The sequence below is a fragment of the Melospiza melodia genome, chromosome Z (genome assembly GCF_035770615.1).
Source record: "Melospiza melodia melodia isolate bMelMel2 chromosome Z, bMelMel2.pri, whole genome shotgun sequence".
In the NCBI taxonomy this organism is placed as follows: domain Eukaryota; kingdom Metazoa; phylum Chordata; class Aves; order Passeriformes; family Passerellidae; genus Melospiza; species Melospiza melodia.
This window is the reverse complement of record NC_086226.1, coordinates 17472703-17495943: the sequence shown is the minus strand read 5'-3', so window position 1 is coordinate 17495943 and position 23241 is coordinate 17472703. Positions and strand designations below refer to the sequence as shown.

Sequence of the window (23241 nt, the reverse complement as noted above, 5' to 3'; positions counted from 1 at the left end):
GTCCCTGTACAAGGAAATAGCTGCAGCAGGATCTCTGAATACAGACAAACATAAACAGGACCTCTTAGTACCTCCTAACAACAGGATATGTTGGCTTTCTGCTAAAACAATACCTGGAGAGAAGAATTTCTGAAAAGGGACAGAAAGGCTGGTACAGAGGCTATAGAGAGGTAAAGTGCATTCTACAGCCTTGTCCAATGTGCCAATACACTGATTTACAAATACTGCTCAACAAAAAAGTTGAGATCAGGACCTAAACAAATACAGAGGAATAAAAAAAGGTTCTGAGCTCCTGAACATAGCCCCGGGCTTCCGTCTCTGCAAAACAAGGATCACACCAATACTGCTGTACAAAACCAATGCCTATGCTGATAATTCCTAAACTGCTCTGGAGGCCAAATCTGCTAGCAGAAATATCCTAAGTCAGGAAAATGAGCTATCTTAAACTACAACAGAAAAGATTCAAACCAAGCACAGTGTCAGGGACCACTGAAGTCTGGCTGCTACTTGAGGAACAAGCATGACAATACAGCCAGCAGGACAGGCTCCTTGCCAGCCAGGGCCCAGTCATGCAGATCCTAAGTAAGGCAGATCCTAACATGATAGGTTTCAACCAACAGTCCAGATCATCAGCCAAGTTAATGGTGATGACACAAATCTGAGGTCAAATCAGGAAGCTAATTCACCCTTTTGAGTCTGGATCTGGCCTGGTGAAGGTAACCACAAGTCAGGCAGAGTTCAGTGAACACTCAGTGGAACCATGGTGATAAGGCAGGTTCAAGCTCATGGCAGGAAAATTGAATCAACAGTAGATGAACACTAGGACATCTGTGACGTAGTTCAAGCAGGGACTGAGGACTCGGGTGCAGGTGAAATAGATCTCATGGGCAGGCTGCGGTGAAGGTCCCTGAAAAGGCTGGTCAGGGTCTTCAGGCTCACTAATGCATACAAGGCTTTGCTGCATAGCTCTTAAGGACTTGAATTTTCAGACAAAGACCTCAGAAAAACTGGGAAACTGTCTTTCTGCTTCATGGAGGATAGAACAACTATTTTGCTAAGAGGAAAAAGAGAGTACTTGAGGTTTCTGCAGTTCTTTCTGGGGGGATAGGAGGGAGAAGACTAAAAGATTACTTGAATTAACATGAACCTGCACTGCGTTGATTTGTAGCAAGTAAATCAATCTTGATGGTTCCTTACACAAAACTGGAATGAAGCAAAAGAATAAGTTCAAAACTTCCATGCAATTTAGATAATCTGTACTCTTGAGTTCCAACCACATAGAGGCAGAGGGGACTCAAAGGATATTTAATTTCTTCAAGCATGCTCATTTACTACTCCAACTATCAAAAAATGGGAACCAGAAGTCTGTCAACCCAAACAATATTACTCTTAGAGAGAGTTTCTATTTTTCTAATAGAAAAAGAATGCCCAAAAGAAGGGTGTCTATCAATTTATGCAAGGTTCGTGTGCTGATGCCAAGGCAGCTGATGCAGTTATACAACACTGGAGAAACTAGGGGTACTATTTTCAGGTTTGGCCTTTCATTTTAGCAGAATTGAAGCTGAAGAAATTTTCCTAAGATCTGAAGGACATGTCACCCTTGTCGAAGAATAAAGCTGTCCATTTTACCAGAGACCATTTGGCTGGATGTAGCTGGACAGATGGTATCATAGAATTTCACTTCACCAGTGATGAAGTTGAGAGGTGCCCATATGAATTCTAAGACAGCTAATAAGTTAATTAAAGCATTTTTCAAGCAACATAAAGTGAAAGGCATTCTATAAGGCACTTGATTATTGTACCTGACCTTCTCCTAAGTACCTAAATTCAGTAGCAAGGTATCTGCCTTTATCTTAGCACTTTTAAAGATTTTCCTCATCTTTGAAAAGGAAGATGCATAAGAAATAAGGCTGAGCTAGATCTACATGACCTGTGTATATCTGCTAACTTGTGATTTTATAGCAAGTTTCAGAAGTGATACTTTCCTCAAATCTGTAGCTCTTGAAACCATTAAAAAAAGTGTTCCAACTCCCTTGGTTATAGCTGGAGGCACTAAAGATCTCAAAAGGCATAAGAAAACATGTATGAATGAGACTAATAAGCTAAATGTAACTTTCGTTATTATTTTCTCTTCATTTTTTTTAAATGAGCATGGCACCTCTAATGTTTTAAATAACTTTGAATTTACCAGATCTCAAAAAATGAGTGCCTAATTCTGATAATTTCACCTCCTCCAGGTATCTGACACAATAAGGTGTGGCACAGAAATATCTGCATCAGAAGTGAGCTGGCTCTAAATGGTAAAGAATAACTACATTTTGACAACGTTGCTCTCAGATTAATTAGCCTTTACTACTCACTCTGCAGGGCCACATGGCTAAACTGCTTCTGAGACTCATGGTGGAATCCTTGCAAAGCAACCTGATGACTGTTTCCTTCAATGATTACAGCAGGGATTTCTCTGAGCAGGAGCCAAGGGTCTAAAACCCTCTTAAACAATTATACTATAACATGCTTTCCCAATACACAATACATTAAGTATCATTCATCTGTCCCCATTTCTAAGGCTTGATTTCATGTAAGATAGATCTACAATATTGTTCTGCTATGGACACAAGTAGGCAATGTCAGGGATTTCATTCAATAAAGCTATATAAGGAAGAAAATTAAAACATCAGAAGTGCAATATTAAATTTAAAATCTAACTACAACCTCCATACGTAATAAATGGAATTACCATTTTGCTACAATCCAGAAAGAAATAGCCTAATAAAGCAAAACAAACTTAGCTGCTGACAGTCACTGTATATAGGGGTGTTCCAAGAGGTAAATTTTCAAAGCCTTGCACAGGGAGTTACAGTCATAAATTCCATTAACAATAATGTGTTCCTCAGGTGTCAGCGATATTAACTTTTAAGTGATGCCATAACTATTATAAGAACTTTGGATTTATGACAGCGTTCATCTGCACACTATCTCCTAAACAGAGCTTGTACATAAGTTGTATTATTCTTTCATTTGCATTTAGTAAAGATATATTCCATTTTTATGGACATCTGCTCACAGTTTTCTCAAACTGCGTGTTGGTATACAATTTTTAATGCAACTGCTACGTTTAAATAATTGGTATTGCTGGATATAATCGTTAACTTGCTTATACTGTAAAAAGCAACTTAGTATTTCTGCATAGCAGATGTAATACACAGTATTGCATGGAACTAAATTATTACAAACAGTGCCAGCAGTTTTCTATACACAGTACTTACGATAATTATAAAAAATCATCTTCATTACTGCAAGCTAGCATTTTTTAAACAGTTTAATTTGTATATGTTACAAGATACATTCAAGTCACATGCATACAATTACTGCAAACCCAAGAAGCAATAAAATGTTCCTAAACAAATCCCTTTGACCCTGTTAATGTCTGTTTCTTATTAATCGAAGGCTACATTGTCTGTAGCGTGAATTTTTATGGAATAAAAAAAAAAAAAAGGAAATCCCTTAACAGTTGTTATTGATTCCACCATTTACTCACTCAAAGATAAGTGCCATTTACAAAGCAGAACAGATGCAGATGCTGACAGAAATGTAAACAATTGTTGCATGGCTTACTGCCAGATTCTAAGCCAATACATTAAATTCCAAGTGAAGCACATTTCCCCTATAGATTGCACTTATTGCCACTTCATTTCCTATGTGCTTGCTCTCTCTATTGCTGCGCCTGGCACTAAGCTATTTTCAGTTCTTTGGTGACCCCTGAGGCCTAGTCCTACCTCACATAGCCATTAGAGAAGGGAATTGCATGTGTCTGACATGGTCTGAAACCAATTATTTGATATTTTCTTCAGAATGATGCCCAACTCTGTTGGGAATGAGCAATCATGAAATAATTTACCTCCTGATTTAATTTTTTTCTGCACAAATTAGTTGTAGCCTGAGCTAGCTATACACAGCTGCTTGTATCTCTGTCTTATCAAGACTCTACTTGAAACAGTGAAAAAGGAAAGGAGAGAGTAGAGTTGAATAGAATAGATTGGGGAATCCTGTTTTAAAAAGGCATTGACAAGTTTATCAGATATACTGATCACATGTGTTCTCTGCTGATTGAAACTGACAGACCTAGAAAGAACTATTAGTGATGTAAACTGTTATCTGAGCCGTTAAGGGTTTTTAAACACCTGTCTTGCTTTGCAGCTCCCTGTTAGTTGCAGTGAGACCTATGAGTTCCAGGATAAACTGGTAAAGCTGCCTTCACAAAGAAAATACACATTGGCATTTTTTGTCCCTTTAAAAAATAAAAGGTTACAGATCTAAAAATGGTGAACATTTTCTTACTAGATACCACCATTACCACATGACTTTCATAAATGCTTATACCATATATCCATACTGTGCATGTGGCAAAAAAAAATGCAGTGAAGTAAGGGAACTTAACTGATGTATAAACATGATAAGCATGCATAAATTTGCATAGATTTAATTGAGTGTGTCTGTCACAGAGATGTCACTGCCAGCTATTAAACAACATCAGTGAAAACTACACTAATGTTTTGAAAGAGATTCACTACACATGCAACTGATTAAAATTAAAATTAATTTAAGGGTTTTTTTTTATTTTATTGATTAAAATTTATTAAAACCTGCTCCATAATGTCTTCCTAGTAAAATGAGATCAGCTTTGACCTCATAGTGAAGGTTGATTCCATGTCAGGTTGCTAGATGTTTGCCACCAAATGCTAAAGTCCTTTGTCAACATTGCATGGGTAGGTCTGCCAAAATGAAATCTTTAATTCTAAATCATGTTTACTGACCAACTGATGAAAGAAAAAATAGACCAGTGCTGGAAACACAGGATGGAAAACAAGAACATCGAATCACACTCTGACTTCAAATTTATATTGTTATCTTAAACAAATTATCTCAAAAATCTGACTCCTTGACAGCATATAGCTACTTTACAACCCTGAGGAACAGACCACAGAGACTTCCTGAAGCACACTGAGGATGAAGTGCCTTGTAATCATGCTCAAGAAAATGACTTCATACACAGATACCTATCTCAGTTTGCTCTGAAACCAGAGACTCAACCTCCTCCTTAATTCTCAAAAGCATTCATAGCCTCTAATAAATTACAAGACATTCCTATCATACACTTCAATTCCGGATAGACAGTAACACTTGAAACAATTCAAACATAAACAAATTATTTCATTTCTGAATTAGAACTAATTAACTGACTTGTCCATTTAATGAACTAAGCATGTGACATCCAATAATTTTTTTTTTATAATTATCAAAATACTGAAATAGTGGACATTTTTTAAACATTTCTTCAACTAAAATGACTTTAAAACTTGTAGACAGACAATAGTTGCAGTTGTTTCTAGCAGTTAAGAGTGGGTTTTTAGGTGCTATTCTACAATTAATAATTTCTTCTGAAGCAGTAACAATTACCAAAAAGTCCTTTCTGAAAACTGCAAGAACTATCATATGACAAAATTATACTCTTAGTAATATTTCTCAGAGATCTGAAACAATATTTGGGCCTTGCCAATGACATAAACTGATTCCACATGCATTCTTTGATTTCTCTTGCCTACACTGTGGACTGAGGGAGTTATCACATTCTCTAAAGTCTTCACACTCACATACAGAAATCACCAAAGTAGAATGCTTTAAGAGAGCATAGAAACTAAGAAAGCCTGCTGAAAATAAATGAAAATAGCACCTACATTGAAACAGGAGATCTTGAAGAACTCTATAAGTTGATCTTCCTTGGTCTTTGCTGAAAGATAAATTAAGGACTGCCAGGTCTGTCAAATCTTCTCATGAATTCTAACTTTGACAGGACTTGCATGTGTTTCTCTGCAAACCATTTTATAACACTTGGCTGATAAAAGGCAGTTCTAATGTGCATTTGAAAACACAGTAATCAACATATTTATTTTAATCTGGCTTACATTTCTTTAATGCCTGCAAATGTAAAAATTTCTGCTAGCTGAATTTCAATTTTCAACACTCACAGACGTTAAGTCTCTCACAGATTGGTTCATTACACTGGAACTATTCTACTCAAATTATATTGCTAGGAACCTTCAACCAACCAGTAATTTCTATCATGTGTTGATCATTCCTTTCTGTACGAAGGAATATGCATGACATTAGATACTACTACTAGTATTTCCTTTAAAAATAGATTTAAGTGTCTGTGTCACTTCTGCTTCTCTTACTCCAAGATATAATACAGCCAGTTCTAATTTGTTCAAATAATATAAAAAATAATGGCTGGAGCCAATATTCTTATTTTTGCTTCCTGTGCCTTTGTATTTCAAAACCCTAGTTGCAAAGTCATCACAAAGTTCTCATGATTATTTTTCCAAGGAACATAAACATAAAAAATAAGTCTAGGCAGACAGCAAAGAGGGCAGACACTGCCATTTAAAAACTTCTAGTGAAATGTTTCAAAATTCCTACTTTGTAAACAAATGTTTTGTAGAAAGACTAATATACAAAAGAAGGATTAATCACATTTGTGAGTAAAGATACACGTTCCTACTTACTGAGCTGAGATTACACAATTAAAACACTTCTTTACACATGGTGCATAACAGAACATGTAATTTCTGTGTTACAGAACTTGCTGGAATTTCCCAGCACATGAACAGAAAGTCAGTACAGTGTCCCTTGTGCTAGAGGATGAAGATCTGGTTCTTAGCCAGAGGATGATCAGTGTGTGAATCTACTCTAGGCAAAGTAAACTCTTCTGGAAAATCTGAGACCAGTAACTGATCTAATTTCAGACAGTCCACAATATTTATGGGCAATAGGTGCTAGATTTCTAATTAAGAAGTTGGACTGGGTTTTAACCATTCTTATTCTCTCCAGGTCAGATGGACTGGAATAAACCCATTGCCTTGCTCTGTTCAGTAGATGTAGTAAAAAGTACTATAAAATGACTGAAACCTCTGTTTTTCAAAAACTCAGTAGATACAGTGGCCCTTTAATTGAAGAGAGAGGGATTTTTAAAATTGTAAGACTAAGCCTCAGTGAAAAGGACATTAATATCGTAATTTGTCATGTTACAACCATCTTGGGGGCATGACACTCCCCTCTAATTCAACCAACTATATTATTTTTCAGAACAAACTATTGTGACAAAAATAATTTTGTCTTTTTGCTGTACAATTTTATGACAGAAGAGGGTTCTCCATCTTGGCAAAAATCAGTCAAGACCATCTCACTGACTTGTGAGTAATGATGGTAGATGCACATATTGAAAAGACTCCTGCAACAACTTTCTTTGAATCAGTTGTACAGGAACATATTTTAAAGACATTTTTAAAGTGCCCTCTAATCTGCTGCAGTCCTACAAAGCCTTCTTCATGCAGGCCCATATTCTGAAGTAAAAGAGAGACTTCCATCATAATTGTTCCTCAGATTTTGTCAATTTTTATTACTAAAGAGAAAACTAGAGTATATAAATGTCAGATTGACTTCTGAAAATTCACAATATATCAGACTATAGAGTAAATCAGTCTTCATCTTTTACACTTGGGAGGAGAATGAAATTATTAGAGAGCACTGTGAGTTAAATGCTCTGTTCATTCTGAGGAAGAAAATGCAGGTATGCTGTGAAAACACAAAGGAAGGCAAGTAGCTAGTACTCACTAATTGTGAAAACATTTTGAAAAAAAATTTCCAAGAATGAAACCATGTGCCTTTCAGGATAATGGGAAAGAGCTTCAAATTGAAAGAGGGTAGCTTTACATTAGATATTAGGATGAAATTCTTGATTGTGAGGGTGATGAGGCACTGCAAGAGGTTGCCCCAGAGAAGCTGGAGATGCCCCATCCCTGGAAATGTTCAAGGTCAGGTTGTATGGGACTTTGAGCAACCTGGTCTAGTGAAAGATGTTCCTGCCCACGATAGGAGAGCTGGAAGCAGATGATTATTCAGGTCGCTTCCAACCTTACAATTCTGTAAATATATGTGCAGAGCAGCTCAAGGGGTCAGCAGTTGCAATGGTGACTTGCACAAAGGCACCATTCTTTCTGTATCTTGTTTTATATAGGTCCTTAAAGCCCTGTTCCTACAGAAGTTATGTTGCCAGGCACTCTGCGATGGGACAGAGAGATCAGAAATAAAAGACAGAAAGATATGCCAGGCGGGCAGCAATACAATGGAAGCACATAAAGAAACTGCTGGTCATGCACAAACAGAAGCAAAACAATCATGTCCACAGGAGGGGATGAACAGGATGTTGCAGGTGTCCTGAAGTAAGGAAAAACAAGAAGAGGGACATGCAAGGAAGCAAAGAGGATGAAGTTACAGTTTTTATTGTAACTCTCTTATTTTTCTCTTTATAGTGTCTAGAAGTCACTAGACTAGTCATGTGGGTCTTCAAATACCCTGAAGTTAAAATTTATGAAAAAAAAGGCCAACTTCAAATAATTCCATAATTAAGATTGCAAACTTTGCAATTCTAAACATGTGGCCTTAGGGATGCATTAGACACTTAACTGAAAGCTAGCTTGCACCAGTCCAAAGATTTGGACAACAGAATGAATTTGATCTGCAGAAGCAGGATGCCATACTGGATATTATCATCTGTAATCCATATGCATTACTTTGTATTGTGTGCCTTCTCAACACGTAAGAAAGATGCAACAGGACTTTCAGGACTGAACAGGAGCAAGTCAAGTGACTAAAACACTTTCCCCTTTTACTCTCATACTTGTTGAAAAACAGACAGTAGATTATGGGCAAGAAAAGATGGTGGAAAACCAACTGTAGCCACAGCACAAATACTGTAAATTATCTGCAATAAATTCTCATAGCAAAACAATTACAAAGATATAAATATTTAATTGCATTAATCCAAGTTTGGAACTCTTCAATTTCCAGATATAAATGGAAGATGAATTACATTAAAGTTATTGAGCTGAAAGTATTCCTAGATGTGAACAGTTGGTGTATTTTTAATCATGCGGTTGTTAAACCAGCAAGTATTAATACTATTTTAGGTATATTTTTGATAGAAAAGACAAAAATCATAGAAGACTTGTTTTAGGCCATAACGGTGGCTATTGACATCGCAAACCAAGTGAAAGTAAATTATACAGAAGGATAAAAACAAAGCTTTCAAAGCTTTTGAAACTAAAGCTCTTAGTTTCAAAAAGAGGAAATTATAAACGAGGGGGAATAAAACCATATGCACATAAAAATAGTAGAGAAGTCAAATTTAAGTTAAATGTGCAAATCCCAAAACTCATATCTCAAGTTAGCTCTTCAGCAAATTGCTGAGAATACCTAAGTATAAGTGAGCTCGAAAGTGGTTTTTCATACCAAGTACTTTAATTTAACATTCCAAAGTTGTATTCACTTCAACGAGTTACTCCAGAGTCAGTTTTTCTTCTTGTTCACATCTCCACTGCACAAATGCAGCTCCTGTACATGGTAGTGAGTCCTTCTGTTCATTTTAGGTGATTAACAAACACAACATATTCTGTAGGAATTCATGAACATTTAAAGATAACAGATTTAAAATATAATAATTTAAATCACAGTTTACATTTGAATATATCTTTATAATAAAATGGACATGGGTTATATTCTGGAGAAAGAAAAGAGAAAGGAAGCCTGCTGGACATTTAACTAAAAGGCTACGTACTGGGATAAAAGTGTAATACATTCATATTAATATTATAGTATATCTCTGAAGATATTTTAATTATTTTCTACCTAAAAATGTACTTAGTTAAATCTTTATCACTTTAGATTACCTTCACTTGGTGATAATATTTTTCTTAAAAATGACAAACTACTGATTTTTAGGAACACAATTTCTATTGCCTCAGATTTTAAAAATGAATTTCAGTTATGATTTTAAATGTTTAAGGGTCTCTGGTAAGTTTGTGATCTTAAAAGATATTAAGCCAATCAATTTGAATATGTCAGAAAAAAAAAAACTTAAAGCTCCAATCTGTTTTATTTAAACCACAGGAAATTAGAAAAAATAGCTGATTAGTCTATATAAGTATTTATACTCTGTTTATACACAAAAACTATATAAATAAAGCCAAAGAAAACCTTCCACTAATACATCAACTGTCCATAATTCCATGGGGTTTAAGTTTCTTTGGTAGATGTCTTATCATCTATAAGAGTAGCTGTTTCCTCATCTAACAAATGAGAAATTAATATAAGTTAGTCATGCCTGATTTAACCAGCTTAATATTTTTGTAAACAAAGGAACACAAAAAAGGCCCAAAAGGTAAAACTACAATACACAGACTTAACCCAAGTAATCTCTGAGAAATACCACCTTGGAAATTGAAGCAAAAAATCACAAAAAAATCTCAGCTGAAAACCAGCTGAGATTCTTTCCATGCTAAGTATCGTCAACAGATATTTTTGTATACTTTTAAATACCACAACACTACATAAACTTTAGAAAGATGGAAATGATTAATACGATAGAAAGTGTGAAACAACAAAATCCTATTAACAAAAAAACTTGAGGGAGTGGGTTGGGAAACATTCCTTGCACATTATTCTAGCAAGCTGGAAACACTATGTTCTGAGAGTGCACAGAGAAATTATAATTAATGTTATACAAAAACCTTGTACAGGAACAGCCCAAATACTATTGGCTGAATTCTGCACCATTAAAGGTAATAAGAGGCACCAATGTAACAGGTAATAGGATCAAGCTGTAACATAAAAGCACCTGCTTCCACTAGAGCTGGCAACCTAAGATGCTGAGTTCTAAAATTTGCCTCTTTTCACATGCCATTTTGACAGCTTCTCTGTCAAGCCACACACTTCCTAGGTACTGATAAATGGAAATAAACTCTTTATAGTACTTCACAAATAATTGCTCTAGCACAGAAATGTTAATTCTTTACTGCTCAAATAGATTATTATATATGGAATATTTTAAAGATAACTCTGTTAAAGCTTGTTATAGACTACCTCTATTTTCCCAAAAGAAATATGTTGTCTATACAAAGTTTTCTGAGGTTTTGGCACTACTTTATCATTTTCTGTTATTTTTTTCCCTATGCTGTATAGTAGGATCAATTACAGCAGTTCTTATGAAAAAAAACTCACCACAAATATAAAATAAAAACCACATTACCCTGAGGATGGACTAAGCAAACACAAACCCTTCTATCACCTCTGGGATAACAGTCCCACTTGAATGCCCTAGATTAAATTATTCTGATATTCTGAAATGTGTTGGTTTTAGGGCTCCCAAAGGGCAGAAGCAAGACACATCAAAAAATAAGACACACATCTGTCTTTCAGCTAAGAAAAAGCCCTTCTCTTTCTGTCCTTCCCTCTATATTTATACATTAGGTTCTTTTAATACTTGGCAAACTGGGTATCACTGTCAAGGTAATCTATTAAAGCTGTCTTTTAACCTAGCCTATGTTAGGTTGGGAAAAATAAATTTCTACTGTAATTCGTGGAAGGGCAACAAAGTACCAGAATTTAAGAGTTCCAAGCAGGAAAAGTCACTTGACATTAAGAACTTGTCCACTACTACAAATCTCTTAAAATATTTCCCAAATAGTTATTTCACTGTGAACTGCCTTGTGAACATTTTAATTCTAAAGGAAAAAAAATGCCTTTATATAACTTAGTGTGGTACAAATGTAGTATATTCATATATTTATAGGAGAGAAATCTCTTTCCAAAAAAGACTCTTCACATATGAGCTCATATATAAATAAGTTACACAGCAATAACTGTTTTATTTATGATACAAGGATACCTTTTGCTTGAATTGATGAATAATACCAAATAGGCTATGACACATCCAGAAAATGAAAAAAAAACTGAAATCACACTCAAAACTTCACAACTCTGACCACATATTTTGTTTTAGCCTGATTTCACTACTGGTGCCTTATGGCTTCCCTGGCTGAAGTGAGTATGAGCAGTTTTCTGCAGAAAACTAGTAAGAATAGTAGAAAACCAGTAGGCAAATCAATACCCATACTAATTTCTTGAAGGAAAATAACATGAAGACATGACTATGACAGCCCCTGTGAAGAAAGTAATCCTGAGAATTAAATTATATTAATGAACAGCAATTCTAAACACATTTTATTGGTGTTAAGGAGACAGCTGCTGTTTCCAAAATCTGACATTTAATGAATTTTCAATAAAAATTAAAATCTGATCTAATATTTATGAAATAGAGAAATTATATTTTAATTAATTGCAGAAAATGTTTTAAAATTTTAAAGCAAGCAAGCAAGACCTAAAATTTACTGTTTGTTTTCATCTTCCTCTGTGTTTTTGACTGTGCAAAAGAAATGTGCACTGGAAATCTGTACCGATAGATGTACCGGGCACAAAAACATGCAAAGTCACATCCTGTGGCAAAAAAAATGCAGGCAGAGGAAGTACTCTATTAACAGATTGAATGACTGTTTTCTCCCATCTTATAATACAGAGTTGAAGTATGATTTTTTTCAGAGAGACATGTTTGTGAGCACTTCAAACTCCACGTTTTAGATGTAAAATGGAGATAACTGAACTTCCCCATCTTCCTGAGCTGTTTTGAGACTGAAAGAAAAATTAAGTTACAAACTGCTGTTCACTCCAGGCAATTTTGTCAGTGAATCCTTTCACTGACTCACATCTCACCATGTAATTCAAAAACACATTTCTTGTTATTTCATATCTCAACAGTACTCTGACACTACTTCTTTTCATTGTTTCCCACCAACACCGAACTTCTCATCCTTTCTATTCATCTGCATGCCTTCTTCCTTGTCTTTCACACGTTCCAGTACTCCTCCATATTTCAGTTCCTGTTAAAAATAATCTTTGCATTTCTTCCACTGGAATTTTTAGTTGACTAACACATATGCTGACGTTAAAACTCAGAAGTATGTGATTTTCTTCTGTGTAGACCTGACAAATCATCACTTCACTAATCCTTTCTTTATGCTGCACAATTCAAGACCTTCTGTTTCTGTATTTTTCACATGATTCTAAACTTTCAATATTTTTTGTCTTCAAATCACTTCATGGAAAGCTATGCTTTAAACAAACAGCTCCTGCACAGAGGTGTGCTCCAAACACTGCTCTGAAAAAACAATTACACACAATTGTGCAATTATGTTATGGAAGTTTTGATTCTGTATTTTTTTTTTCAAAGCATTGGTTCTTCCCTTTGGAAATTAGCATGTCAGACTTAAAAACTGCAAAAAGAAAATACAGGAAACACTACATAAACAACAGACTCTTTTTCCTCTTGACATTTCTTGGAACAAGAAAAAATGACCAGGCAGTATTAACTTGAACGTACTGTATTTTCACAAGACTAGAAAATGTAAATGGGTTTTCTGTTTGTTTCTTAGTTTCAGAATTAGAATTGGCAGAGTAATCTTTTGGGTCAGCTCTGATGTGTGAATCGTTATCTGTTTTATGGACACATTACTGTACTGTCTTTCCTATAAACTCCTTTAAATGTCTGACAATTAAAAAAAAAAGTGGGAGTAGAAGACACAACGGTTTGTGTTTATATAAATCTGGATTAAATAGTTCTTATTCTAGTACATATTTCAGTAGCTGGAATAAAACAGGCTGAAAAAAATTACTATGACATCACAGTGTTATCCAATGGATTATACTAGGATTTTGTTTAATTACATAAGTTACTCTCTCTTACTTTTGCACCACAATTCTGACACAGTCTAGAGTTCAACTGCGGTAATATGTTTTAAACATAAAGCTCTAATTACTAATTTCAGGTCTCTCTCTTCACAGAAAATAATCAAGTATATTTTTTAAAAAATAGCATCATTAAAGTAACACCTAACTACAAAGAACATAAAATAAGACTACTAACCCACAGCGTGAACTCTTCCTCCATGCTTCTTTGAAATCTTGTTTGCTTTAACTATGTGTAGAGCATTTTCTTTGAACTGCAGTTCACAAAGTCTTTCAAGAAGAACTGTCATTTCTTCAGTGATGGTATCCAGGTAAGTTTCATTAATAAACTTTAATGACGAAGATGGACCAATTGTCCCACTTAATATATACAAATCCTCTTTTATCATTGTGCACAATCTGGGTATGGAACTTTGGTAACCATGAACCACCTTATCAAAATTTGTTTCACCACAACTAGACAAAATACAGTTTTGTAGAAGATCACTAACCAGTTTATTCTGCATATTTTGATACCTCATTAAGACTTCTGATTTGGGATAAAGAAACAAAAGCTGCTGCACACACTGAGTTTTAAACTCCATTTGTTGTTGAGAAGCATTAGTGTTTGTTTCTTCTTGACTTTGCAGTCTATTCACTAAAAATTGTCGAAGATGCAATCTCACATCATCCCAAAGAGATTTCACATCCACAGCTGAATCATCCTGAATTGTATGAAGCGAGGACGTTATCTCAAAAGACGTCCCACTTGCAGTACAGGGAAATGAGACACCACACTGACTAGACAGATCCAGAAGGAAGTGAAGTACCATTTCTTCTTGATTCTTCTCATTCTTCAACAAGTTTTGCTAGCAAAGGTAAATCAGACAGTACTTTAGAAATTTTTTAAATTACGGTTCATTAAATGAACAGCTTCATATTAGACTAAAACCAGTTTCTTATACTAATTATCTTAACAGCAAGCAAGATATGTCAGCAACAGAAATAATGAAATCTGTGGAAAACAGGATTTATACATGAATTAAATTTCTTGTCTACCTCTGCCAATAACTCACACTCATCTTCTCATCTTTCTTATATCCCCAACCTCTTTTCCTCAATCAATTTTAGACCACAGTTCAAAGGAAACCCTTGGCAGCCTTTTTGTTGTCACAGCATCTTTTAAAGAAAGCGATATGAAAAAATTACTTAAGATTTACACAGATAATGACTGGTTTTTCTCATAAAACCAAGCAAGGAATTAATTTATAAAATGGTCACCTTCTAGGGCTCAGCAGGCAATCATCAAAAAGACCATTCCAAGGATAAAAAAGTCATCCCAGGAGTCGCTTAAAGACGTAAAATTGAAAACTTGTCAAGAATTAAAGTCTTAGATGACACAGGACAGAGGAATAAGAAGCTGCGTAACCCATCAAACCAAGATGCAGACTGATATAGTAGTGATCTCCATGTACATCTGTGCTGTATGGGTTGGAGAAGGCAGTCAGTTAACAAAGCAAGTGAAATCACATGGCTGCTGCTCCTTCTTCATTCAAGTCTGAAGAGCTCTCTCTCAGTCTGGGGCTAGGATCTCTGACCTTAGAGCTGCTTCAGCTTCAAGAGGTCATGCAGCAAATGGCAGCTCCTCTTGTCACAGCTCAATAGTACCATCACAAGAAAACTGAGTGGAATTGGTGATATTCTTGATTTTCTTAGTTTCAGTAGGAAAGCCTTAAGTGGATGAGAATCTAGAAGCCCTCTCAGTTACTCCTTCATCTCCCATTGATTCTCCCCAGCAGAGAAAAGCATTGTGGCAAACCACCTCAGGGGGGCTCATTCCAGTCTGTCCTTTACCTGTTATAGTTCCACCCCAGCTAGCAACCAAGCCCCAGGCAGCCACTTGCTCACCCCTGTACCACCAGGACTGAGGAGTGAACTGGAAGGGTAAAAGCCACAAGAATCATCGGTTGAGAGACAGACAGATTAACAAGTAAAGCAAAAACCATGCACACAAGCAAAGCAAAACAAAGAATTAATTCACTGCTTACAATGGCAGGCAGGTGTTCAGCCATCTCCAGGACAGCATCACTCATCACCAGGTCATCACTTCAGACATACCTGTTTTCTTTCTTCCCCATACTTTATATATGGAGCCTGATGCCACATGGTCTGGAATATCTCTTTGGTCAGTTTGGGTCACCTCCTCCTGGCTGTGTCTCCTCCCATCCTCCCATGCACCCCCAACTTCCTCACCAGTGTCACAGTATGAAAAGCAGAAAGGCTGTGTGTACACCCTGCCCAGCAATAATAGAAAAACCTCTATATTGTGCTGTGTGTTCAGCACAAATCCAAAACACAGCCCTGTACTAAGCACTAGAAATCAGCACAGTCTGATTTCTGCAAGGCATACTCCATCCTATAAAGCAAGGCTGGTAAAGAAACCTTTTCTACCTTCCACCTTCAGCATTGCTGATTTATTTAACTTACAATATTTGAAGAAAATATTGGTTTTATTTCTGTTCCCATTTTGAAGGGCAGGTAAATTATTCAAGTTTGAGTGTGGTATTGCATAAACATAACCATTTTGGAATGCCAAATACTAAATCCTTCCTCTTCCTTAGCAAGATTTTTTCAATAGATAAGTACATTTTAGAGTGACAAAAATTTTTAAATTCAGAACTCTTATTCTTTGTTCTGGATGTTTCAAACCTGTTACATACCTTAGAGGGTTTAACCTTCTTGTTGCCCTCTACTCTGACCAGAGTTTCTTGAAAAAAACCATCACTTTCACTACAGTACCTAATTCTGAATAACAAACTGGGAGCATGATTGCCTCTTATAAAGAAAGTCTTAAAAACAACAGACTACCTATTTTTCTTCCATTTTAGATCTTTATTTCAAAATAATTCTTATTAATTCTTCATATTTAACAAGCAGGAAAGATGTGGAAGACAGAATAATAAAGGAAATTATCCCTTGAATATCATCCTACAAAAGCATGTGCATGTAATAGGAATATGTGCAACTGGTTCAAATCTTAAGTCATATATATCAAAGTGCATAATACTGATCCCATTTTCTTTTATTATCTGCTAAACTATTCTATAAAGTTTAGTGGCCCCAAAGAAAAATGTGTTTCAAAGTGTAAACTGAAACCCGGATTACTAACCACTGTGTTGAAAGGTTGTCTCTTGGCAGGTAGACTTCTGGACTTTAAATGTAGGGGATTTTTTATGAATCATGCTCAAATACTACATTCTGAAATGTACGAAGCAAAAGAAGCTATCAAAACAGTGTATGCACCTGATGCCTTCAATGGTGAATCCAAATGATCTTCCAAGCAAGTCCCTACTGCTGCTTTTAAAGGCAAAGCAGAAATATTTTTATATATCCAAGGACTGTTTCAAGCCCTTTAAACTACAGCATTTAAACTACAGCATTAAAAATAGGAGCTTGCAGATGCTATTTTAGATATGGGGATAACTCAGAAAGAGTACCTGAAGTGAACTGTGAAGCTCTAAAAAGTGTTATCAAGTGTCTTCACACATTGCCTATATTGATATACACTTTTTAATTTAAAAATTAACCTATAAAAATATCGCAAAAGATGATGCCAGCACTATTCAAGAGAAAAAGATCCAAATTAGTATCCAGATATTTTGGAGAAGCACAAAAAGTTCCCTTTTGAGCACAGAAAGTTAGTCATAACAATAACATACAGAAAACCAGTTGCAATTTACCAACCAGAATACAGCGCAATATGCACAACTACCTACCATATCAATAAACAAGTACAGTAAGATGACTTGATTAAAAAAAGAATCTGCCATGATTTTATCAGAAACAGAATTTAATGACAATTTCTTAGTGCATATATTCAGCTTTTAAATATTGAGTTACAGGACAGTACAAAGAATGACAACATTTCACATAATATTTTCAGGCTTTATGAAGAAATTATCGGTATTTTCATAAAAATTTACAAACGTGTGATAATAACAATAAACCTAAATATAGCACCCCAGGCAAAGTCCAGAAAGAACTTTGTACTGTTTTTCAATTGTCCAAGCAGCTTTACACAAAATTCCTAAAAAAATAAATACACATAATAAATTAAAACAATGAATAAGGATGTTGTCCTGAAGTAGAAAGAAGGTTCCTGTTACTGAATATGAATTATATATATTTAATTAAAAGCATGCAAGAAGAAATTATCTAATTAGTTCAATGGATAGAGATATATATTTAAGGAAGTCCGTTCATAATAATCTCATTAATCCTGAATATTATTGAAAATAATTGACTGCAGATGAAAGTAGCTTCTTACAGACAGACTGTGGTACAGTCAGTACTATAGATACAAACAGTACAGATACATTTTTCATCTGTAATTCCATCTACACAACAGGCTGGATTATCTAAGAAGCCATAAGCCTGGAAATAGTGATGTGAAAGTCACTGAGCTCCAAAACTGTTTTTATGATAAACTGCAGAATTGAGACGTCCAGGCTTTTCACTTTGCTGTCTGTTTAGCAGCCTGCCACAGAGCCATTTTCAAGGCTTAACTGGATACTACAGCTCACAGCAAGACTGTCATGCAGTTGGTAAGCTCCCGGGAAGTTGGAGAGCTGGAAAGCACATCTTATATAAGATGGAGACATTTTTGTGTTTTCCAAACAAATGCCGCCACCTGGTGTTCAGGCATATGGCTTGAATAGACCTTGAAGAAGGAAGCAAGCAGGGAATGGACCCAAGTAAGTCATCATTGCCATGCCACATTCTGAGGGAATACAGTAAGGATCTAAGTGGACTAAGAGGAATAACAAAAGACTCCTGAAAGCAAGAACTTCATAGTCAGCTTTTTCTGGGATTCTCCAATTTCATCTAGATCAAGTAAGACGTGTGGCAGCCTCTGACATCCTTGAATGGGATGATTTTTAACAGCAACATTCATACTGATCAACTTTGCCAGAAGAGAACAAAATCACTCTTCACCATATGAACATTAAAGACTTGGCGTCTCTAAAAACTAACTTCCTCATTTGATACAGATCCATATTCAGTGGAATCAATGGTGACTGAAAGAGCAACAAGAATCATATAAGTTAAAAAAAAAAATATTGCTTTCATCAACCATTGATTTTATCAAGCTTGTGCTCTAGCCAGAGAAAACACTTCCCTTCTCTAAATTTGCCTTCTGTACATTCCTGTTCTCTTCCATGACAGTTAATCTTAGCCTAAAGTTGTTCATGGTCTACAACTAAACCATGACATGGAAGTAACAAAGAATAATCACTGGATACTGGTTATGTGTTTTGATTTTATATATATGTATCATATCAAATGCATACATATAGTTTATATATAAACTTGAAGACCATCATTTACTGAGGGATCAACCTTCACTTATCTTGCCAATTCAATTTTCCAGACTTCCATTTCCACATGTGTATCCAAATGCAAGCTTTCAATAAAAATTTTGGATAAAAATACTCTCTAATACTCTTCAATTTCATTGAAGTGAAATTTGATTTCTGGTTGCATCTAGTCATACAACTTGGTAGAACAAAGAATGTTCTACATTTCTCACTGGGAAACACAGAATCATTTGGATTGGAAGTGACTTTTTTAAAGCTTGTTTAGTACAATCCTCCTACAATGAACACGGACATTTTCAACCAGATAAGGCTGCTCAGAGCTCAGTAGTACTTGGCCTTGAACATTTACAGGGATAGGGCATCTATCACCTACCCCTTTGGCCACACAGCAGGTAGGAAGTTTATGTAAATAATGCATAAAGGACAGTAACATACACTAGATGAGTTAAATTCATACTGATAAAAGTGAAGAACATGCAGTAACACTAACAGCCTCAATGTAGACAGTAACTTCCAATGTTTTTTTTACCAACATGTGTTTTATAAAACAATCCAAGCAGTGCTGAACATATAGTAGCATCTCTGAAAAGATTTTGTTCCAAGTTTGTCTATTTAAGGCATGATCAAGAGGAAACATAACGCCCTTCTACGGGCATGGATTTATGAACTACCCTCACAACAGTAAAGGCTGAAATGAAAAAACGAATTGAACTCATCCATCCACCTCTCCACCTCCAATTGTATAATCAACTTTTCAACAATAAAGTTTTTAATAAACAATTTTTACCAAGGTCTTAAGGAACTCCAGCAGCTCTCCATGGTCTGTAGAAGAAGGTCTCAGAGAACTAAAATTGCAGTTATTTAGCCACTGAATGCAGTCAGTTGTGCTTTGTAGTACTTCGTCAGTACAGATTTCATTTATGTCCAATTGCAGGTCCTTAAGACACTTTTCTATGCTAAAAAAAAAAAAAAAAAAAAAAATCACAGGATTTTTCTACATTATTTGGAGACAACAGTATTTTATACATGCCATGTTTTAAAAAGAAAAACTACTCAAATTTAGGGTAACTCTAGTCTTTCTTATTCACAGATTAAGCTACCCTCACAAAATAAGACCTGAATTTGCAGAATTAACAATTAACATTTAAGTGCTGTTGAGCTGGAGCTAAAAAAACTTTCCTTCAGGCCAGACTGTACCATCCTCAGCCAGTGTATGTACAGCTTCACCTTCAAACAATCTTATTCATTTTAATAAAGTAGTTAATGAACAAGACATTGGCCAACCTAATATCTGGTCTTTGGTGCTTAATTAGCTAAAGCAGAGACGATAAACTGAATCAAGTACTGCATTCAAAGCTGAATGTGCAATTTTGCTCCTTTAGCAATCAGCAGTTGTTTTATAAAACATAAGATATATTTAATAACTTCTTAAAGCTCCAGTGACATCACAGAAAATGTTGAAAAGAATTTCAGAGCCAGTTGTGCTGAGAAAGCAGATCTTTTCTTTCTTGTTTTGTCATTAGAATATTTGAAAGAAAACAGACTTTGTTTTCAAGGAGCTGATCCACTCCTTAACATTCATCTAGAATCATAACTCTTTTTATGAAATCAGATGTGTCGGTTATGTTTTTACAGTGATTTCATTTGCAAAGATCGTAAGAACAACTGAACATCCAGAATTATTTTATTTCTACTTGTGTGGACACTTAAGTGAAAACAAAACAAAACTAAAAAAATCCAAAAACAATCTAACTCTATTTATTTTCCTGCAAAAACATCTTTTTGGTATTTCATTTCTACTTTTATTTTTCAAAAGCAATGCTCAATATTTCATACAGTTTCAGCTAGAAAAATAAATTTAGATCCTGGCAAAACTGGGTTTAATAGCACAACCATGAAGTCTAATCCTACACTTGACAAAAGATTGGCAAGTATCTTTTTAGTTAGTGAAACCTGTTCTCAGGACTATGAAACTAAACGCCTTCTTCATACACCTTGGTCTTGGGACACTATCAAAGGCTCTTTTTGTGGAGTGCTGATGTATCTCAAACATACCCAAATACATTACAGCATTGTGCATTATAAAAGACACTACTATTGTTAAATCTCTGCCAATCTACTACTATTATGAGTGAAGTTTTACACTTATCTTTGACATATGAATCAGTGACCAAGCTAATAAACTACAAGCTTTGAATAAAATACAGCCTTCTCAAGACCAGACATTTTGGTAATTGGTCTCAATACTAATAAGGGGATTAAATGGATACATTTCAGTGCCATTCCCCTGCTCCTTACCTTCCACACAAGTATAAATCATGATAACTATGTTCATTTTAATTAATCCTTTTATCCTACCAAAATACACATTTAATTAGGACTAAAGCTGTTTTTGATTGAATAAACATATTTTCGTCCTGTTTATTTACAGCATACAGAATACTGTAGGTAAACAGGGTTTTAAAACCACTGCTGCATCTTGCTAAGAATTTTGTCAACACTCAGTAATACAAGAACATGGTTAATTATAGTTGCTTACTCCTTTACATGAATTATATTAATTAAAAACTTAGGAATTTGGTTACCTTAAAAAATAGTCTATTATCTGAGTTCAGAAAGCAGCGTTTTAAGTTAAAAAAATTATTCTGTTAAATATTATTAAAATTATTCTCACTACCTAGGCTGGTATCAGAAACTTTATAATTTCATACCACGTAGGTAGAATAAGTCTTTGATTTCCTGGTTTAGAAAAGAAATTTCCTAAAGTTTCAGCAACTGCAAGCAAAAATGTAATTTTGATGTGAAAAATATGCTTAATGTATTTCATTAAAAGTGCTGGATTCCTTTTTTTCCAGTAACATTTTTTAATTAAGTGCAAATGTACTTTTTTCAAGTTCAGAGTAGCAAATTCACTCCTTCTTTGAACATACTGAGGCACTAATCCAGACGATGTCAACTGACATGATATACATACTGTGGACCTGCAAATTTAATAACCCTCAATAAATTTTTTGTCCACAGATGACTCAACCTTTTTTTTGGAACCTGTGGAACTCTTCAGACACAAACAGAAAAAAAACAGTCACCAAACTACTAAGGAAGGAGTGGAATGTAAAAGCTCAAAGAAAAAACATAACCTTTCTCTGTAGCAAAGAAACCTGATAGTTATGCTTGCACTTCTTTTTTTTTTAATTGACTGATTTTTCAAGAAACAAATCTTTAGTCCCACGCAGGTAGTACCCTGAGCCTTTGTGGGCACATATTTTTTGTGGTTAGTACTCCTAGCATACCATTATAAAAGTGAAAATGATGTGACTGAAATAGCTTCTCTCCTTACAGGGGAGAGTGCCTGCAGTTCTTTAACAAACCAAAGCCAAGTTGTGTTATATTATCTGTGTCCACATTGGGGTGCTTTTCTGGAAAACCATTTGGTAAGTACTCATACTGCAGAGAGACAATCTCAATGTAAGAGCTCTTAGGTGCTCTTATTTATTAAATTAATGATAGTTTTTACAAGTAACCTAATCATCTGGAGAAAATGCTTTTAAAGTGGCTTCATCAATGGACAAACAGTTTAAAAAGTATTGTAATGGAACTGATAGTGTAAGCACTATCATACTATCATACAATGTCACACAACATTATTTTGAAACTTATGGTATCAGAATAAGGGTTGCCCCCTCCATGTATAATTTTCCATTGCCTAAGATTACTATGAGTAAGTTGAAGTATGATCTTCTAACTCCTTTCAATTTCTAACAAGCACATTTCAATTTATTTCATCTAGCATAGGGAGCAACCATAAAATGACAATGACATTGGTTAAATTAAACAGCTAAGCTATAAAGTGCAATTATCTTTTAACCTCATGTTTCTTATTCTTACGACCCTCACATTCATGGAAACACAGCTTTAGAATCAGTTTACATATCTTTCATTCAGAACAGACTGTTTTAAAATAAATAAGATCAGTTTTCACTGCTGTTGAAGAATTAAGCAGTGTTAGAAAACTACTGTTATTACTCACTAAAAAGCTTGACTGCTAGAGGTATAGGACATTCATACAAAAAAATCTTATCATTTGGAAGACTGTGTATCAGAGGACCTGCTGTGAGCAGTAAAAAAATTTGCAGAAAGACTTTTAGCAGTGTAATTCACACAGACATTTTCATTGTTAAACTTTCCCTTG

The 23241-nt window shown here is 35.1% G+C and overlaps 1 protein-coding gene across 10 annotated transcripts in view; it reads right to left on the bottom strand.

Annotated features, from left to right (window-relative positions):
* Positions 1 to 23241, bottom strand: part of KIAA0825 (KIAA0825 ortholog) — a 235845-nt gene that overhangs the window by 169566 nt on the left and 43038 nt on the right. For all 10 annotated transcript variants that reach the window (XM_063179912.1, XM_063179914.1, XM_063179919.1 and 7 more), the window contains exons 3-4: positions 19840 to 20008; positions 13874 to 14543 (exon numbers count right to left, since the gene is read on the bottom strand). In XM_063179912.1, coding sequence (XP_063035982.1) covers positions 13874 to 14543; positions 19840 to 20008 — 839 coding nt within the window. The remainder of the gene's footprint in view (positions 1 to 13873; positions 14544 to 19839; positions 20009 to 23241) is intronic.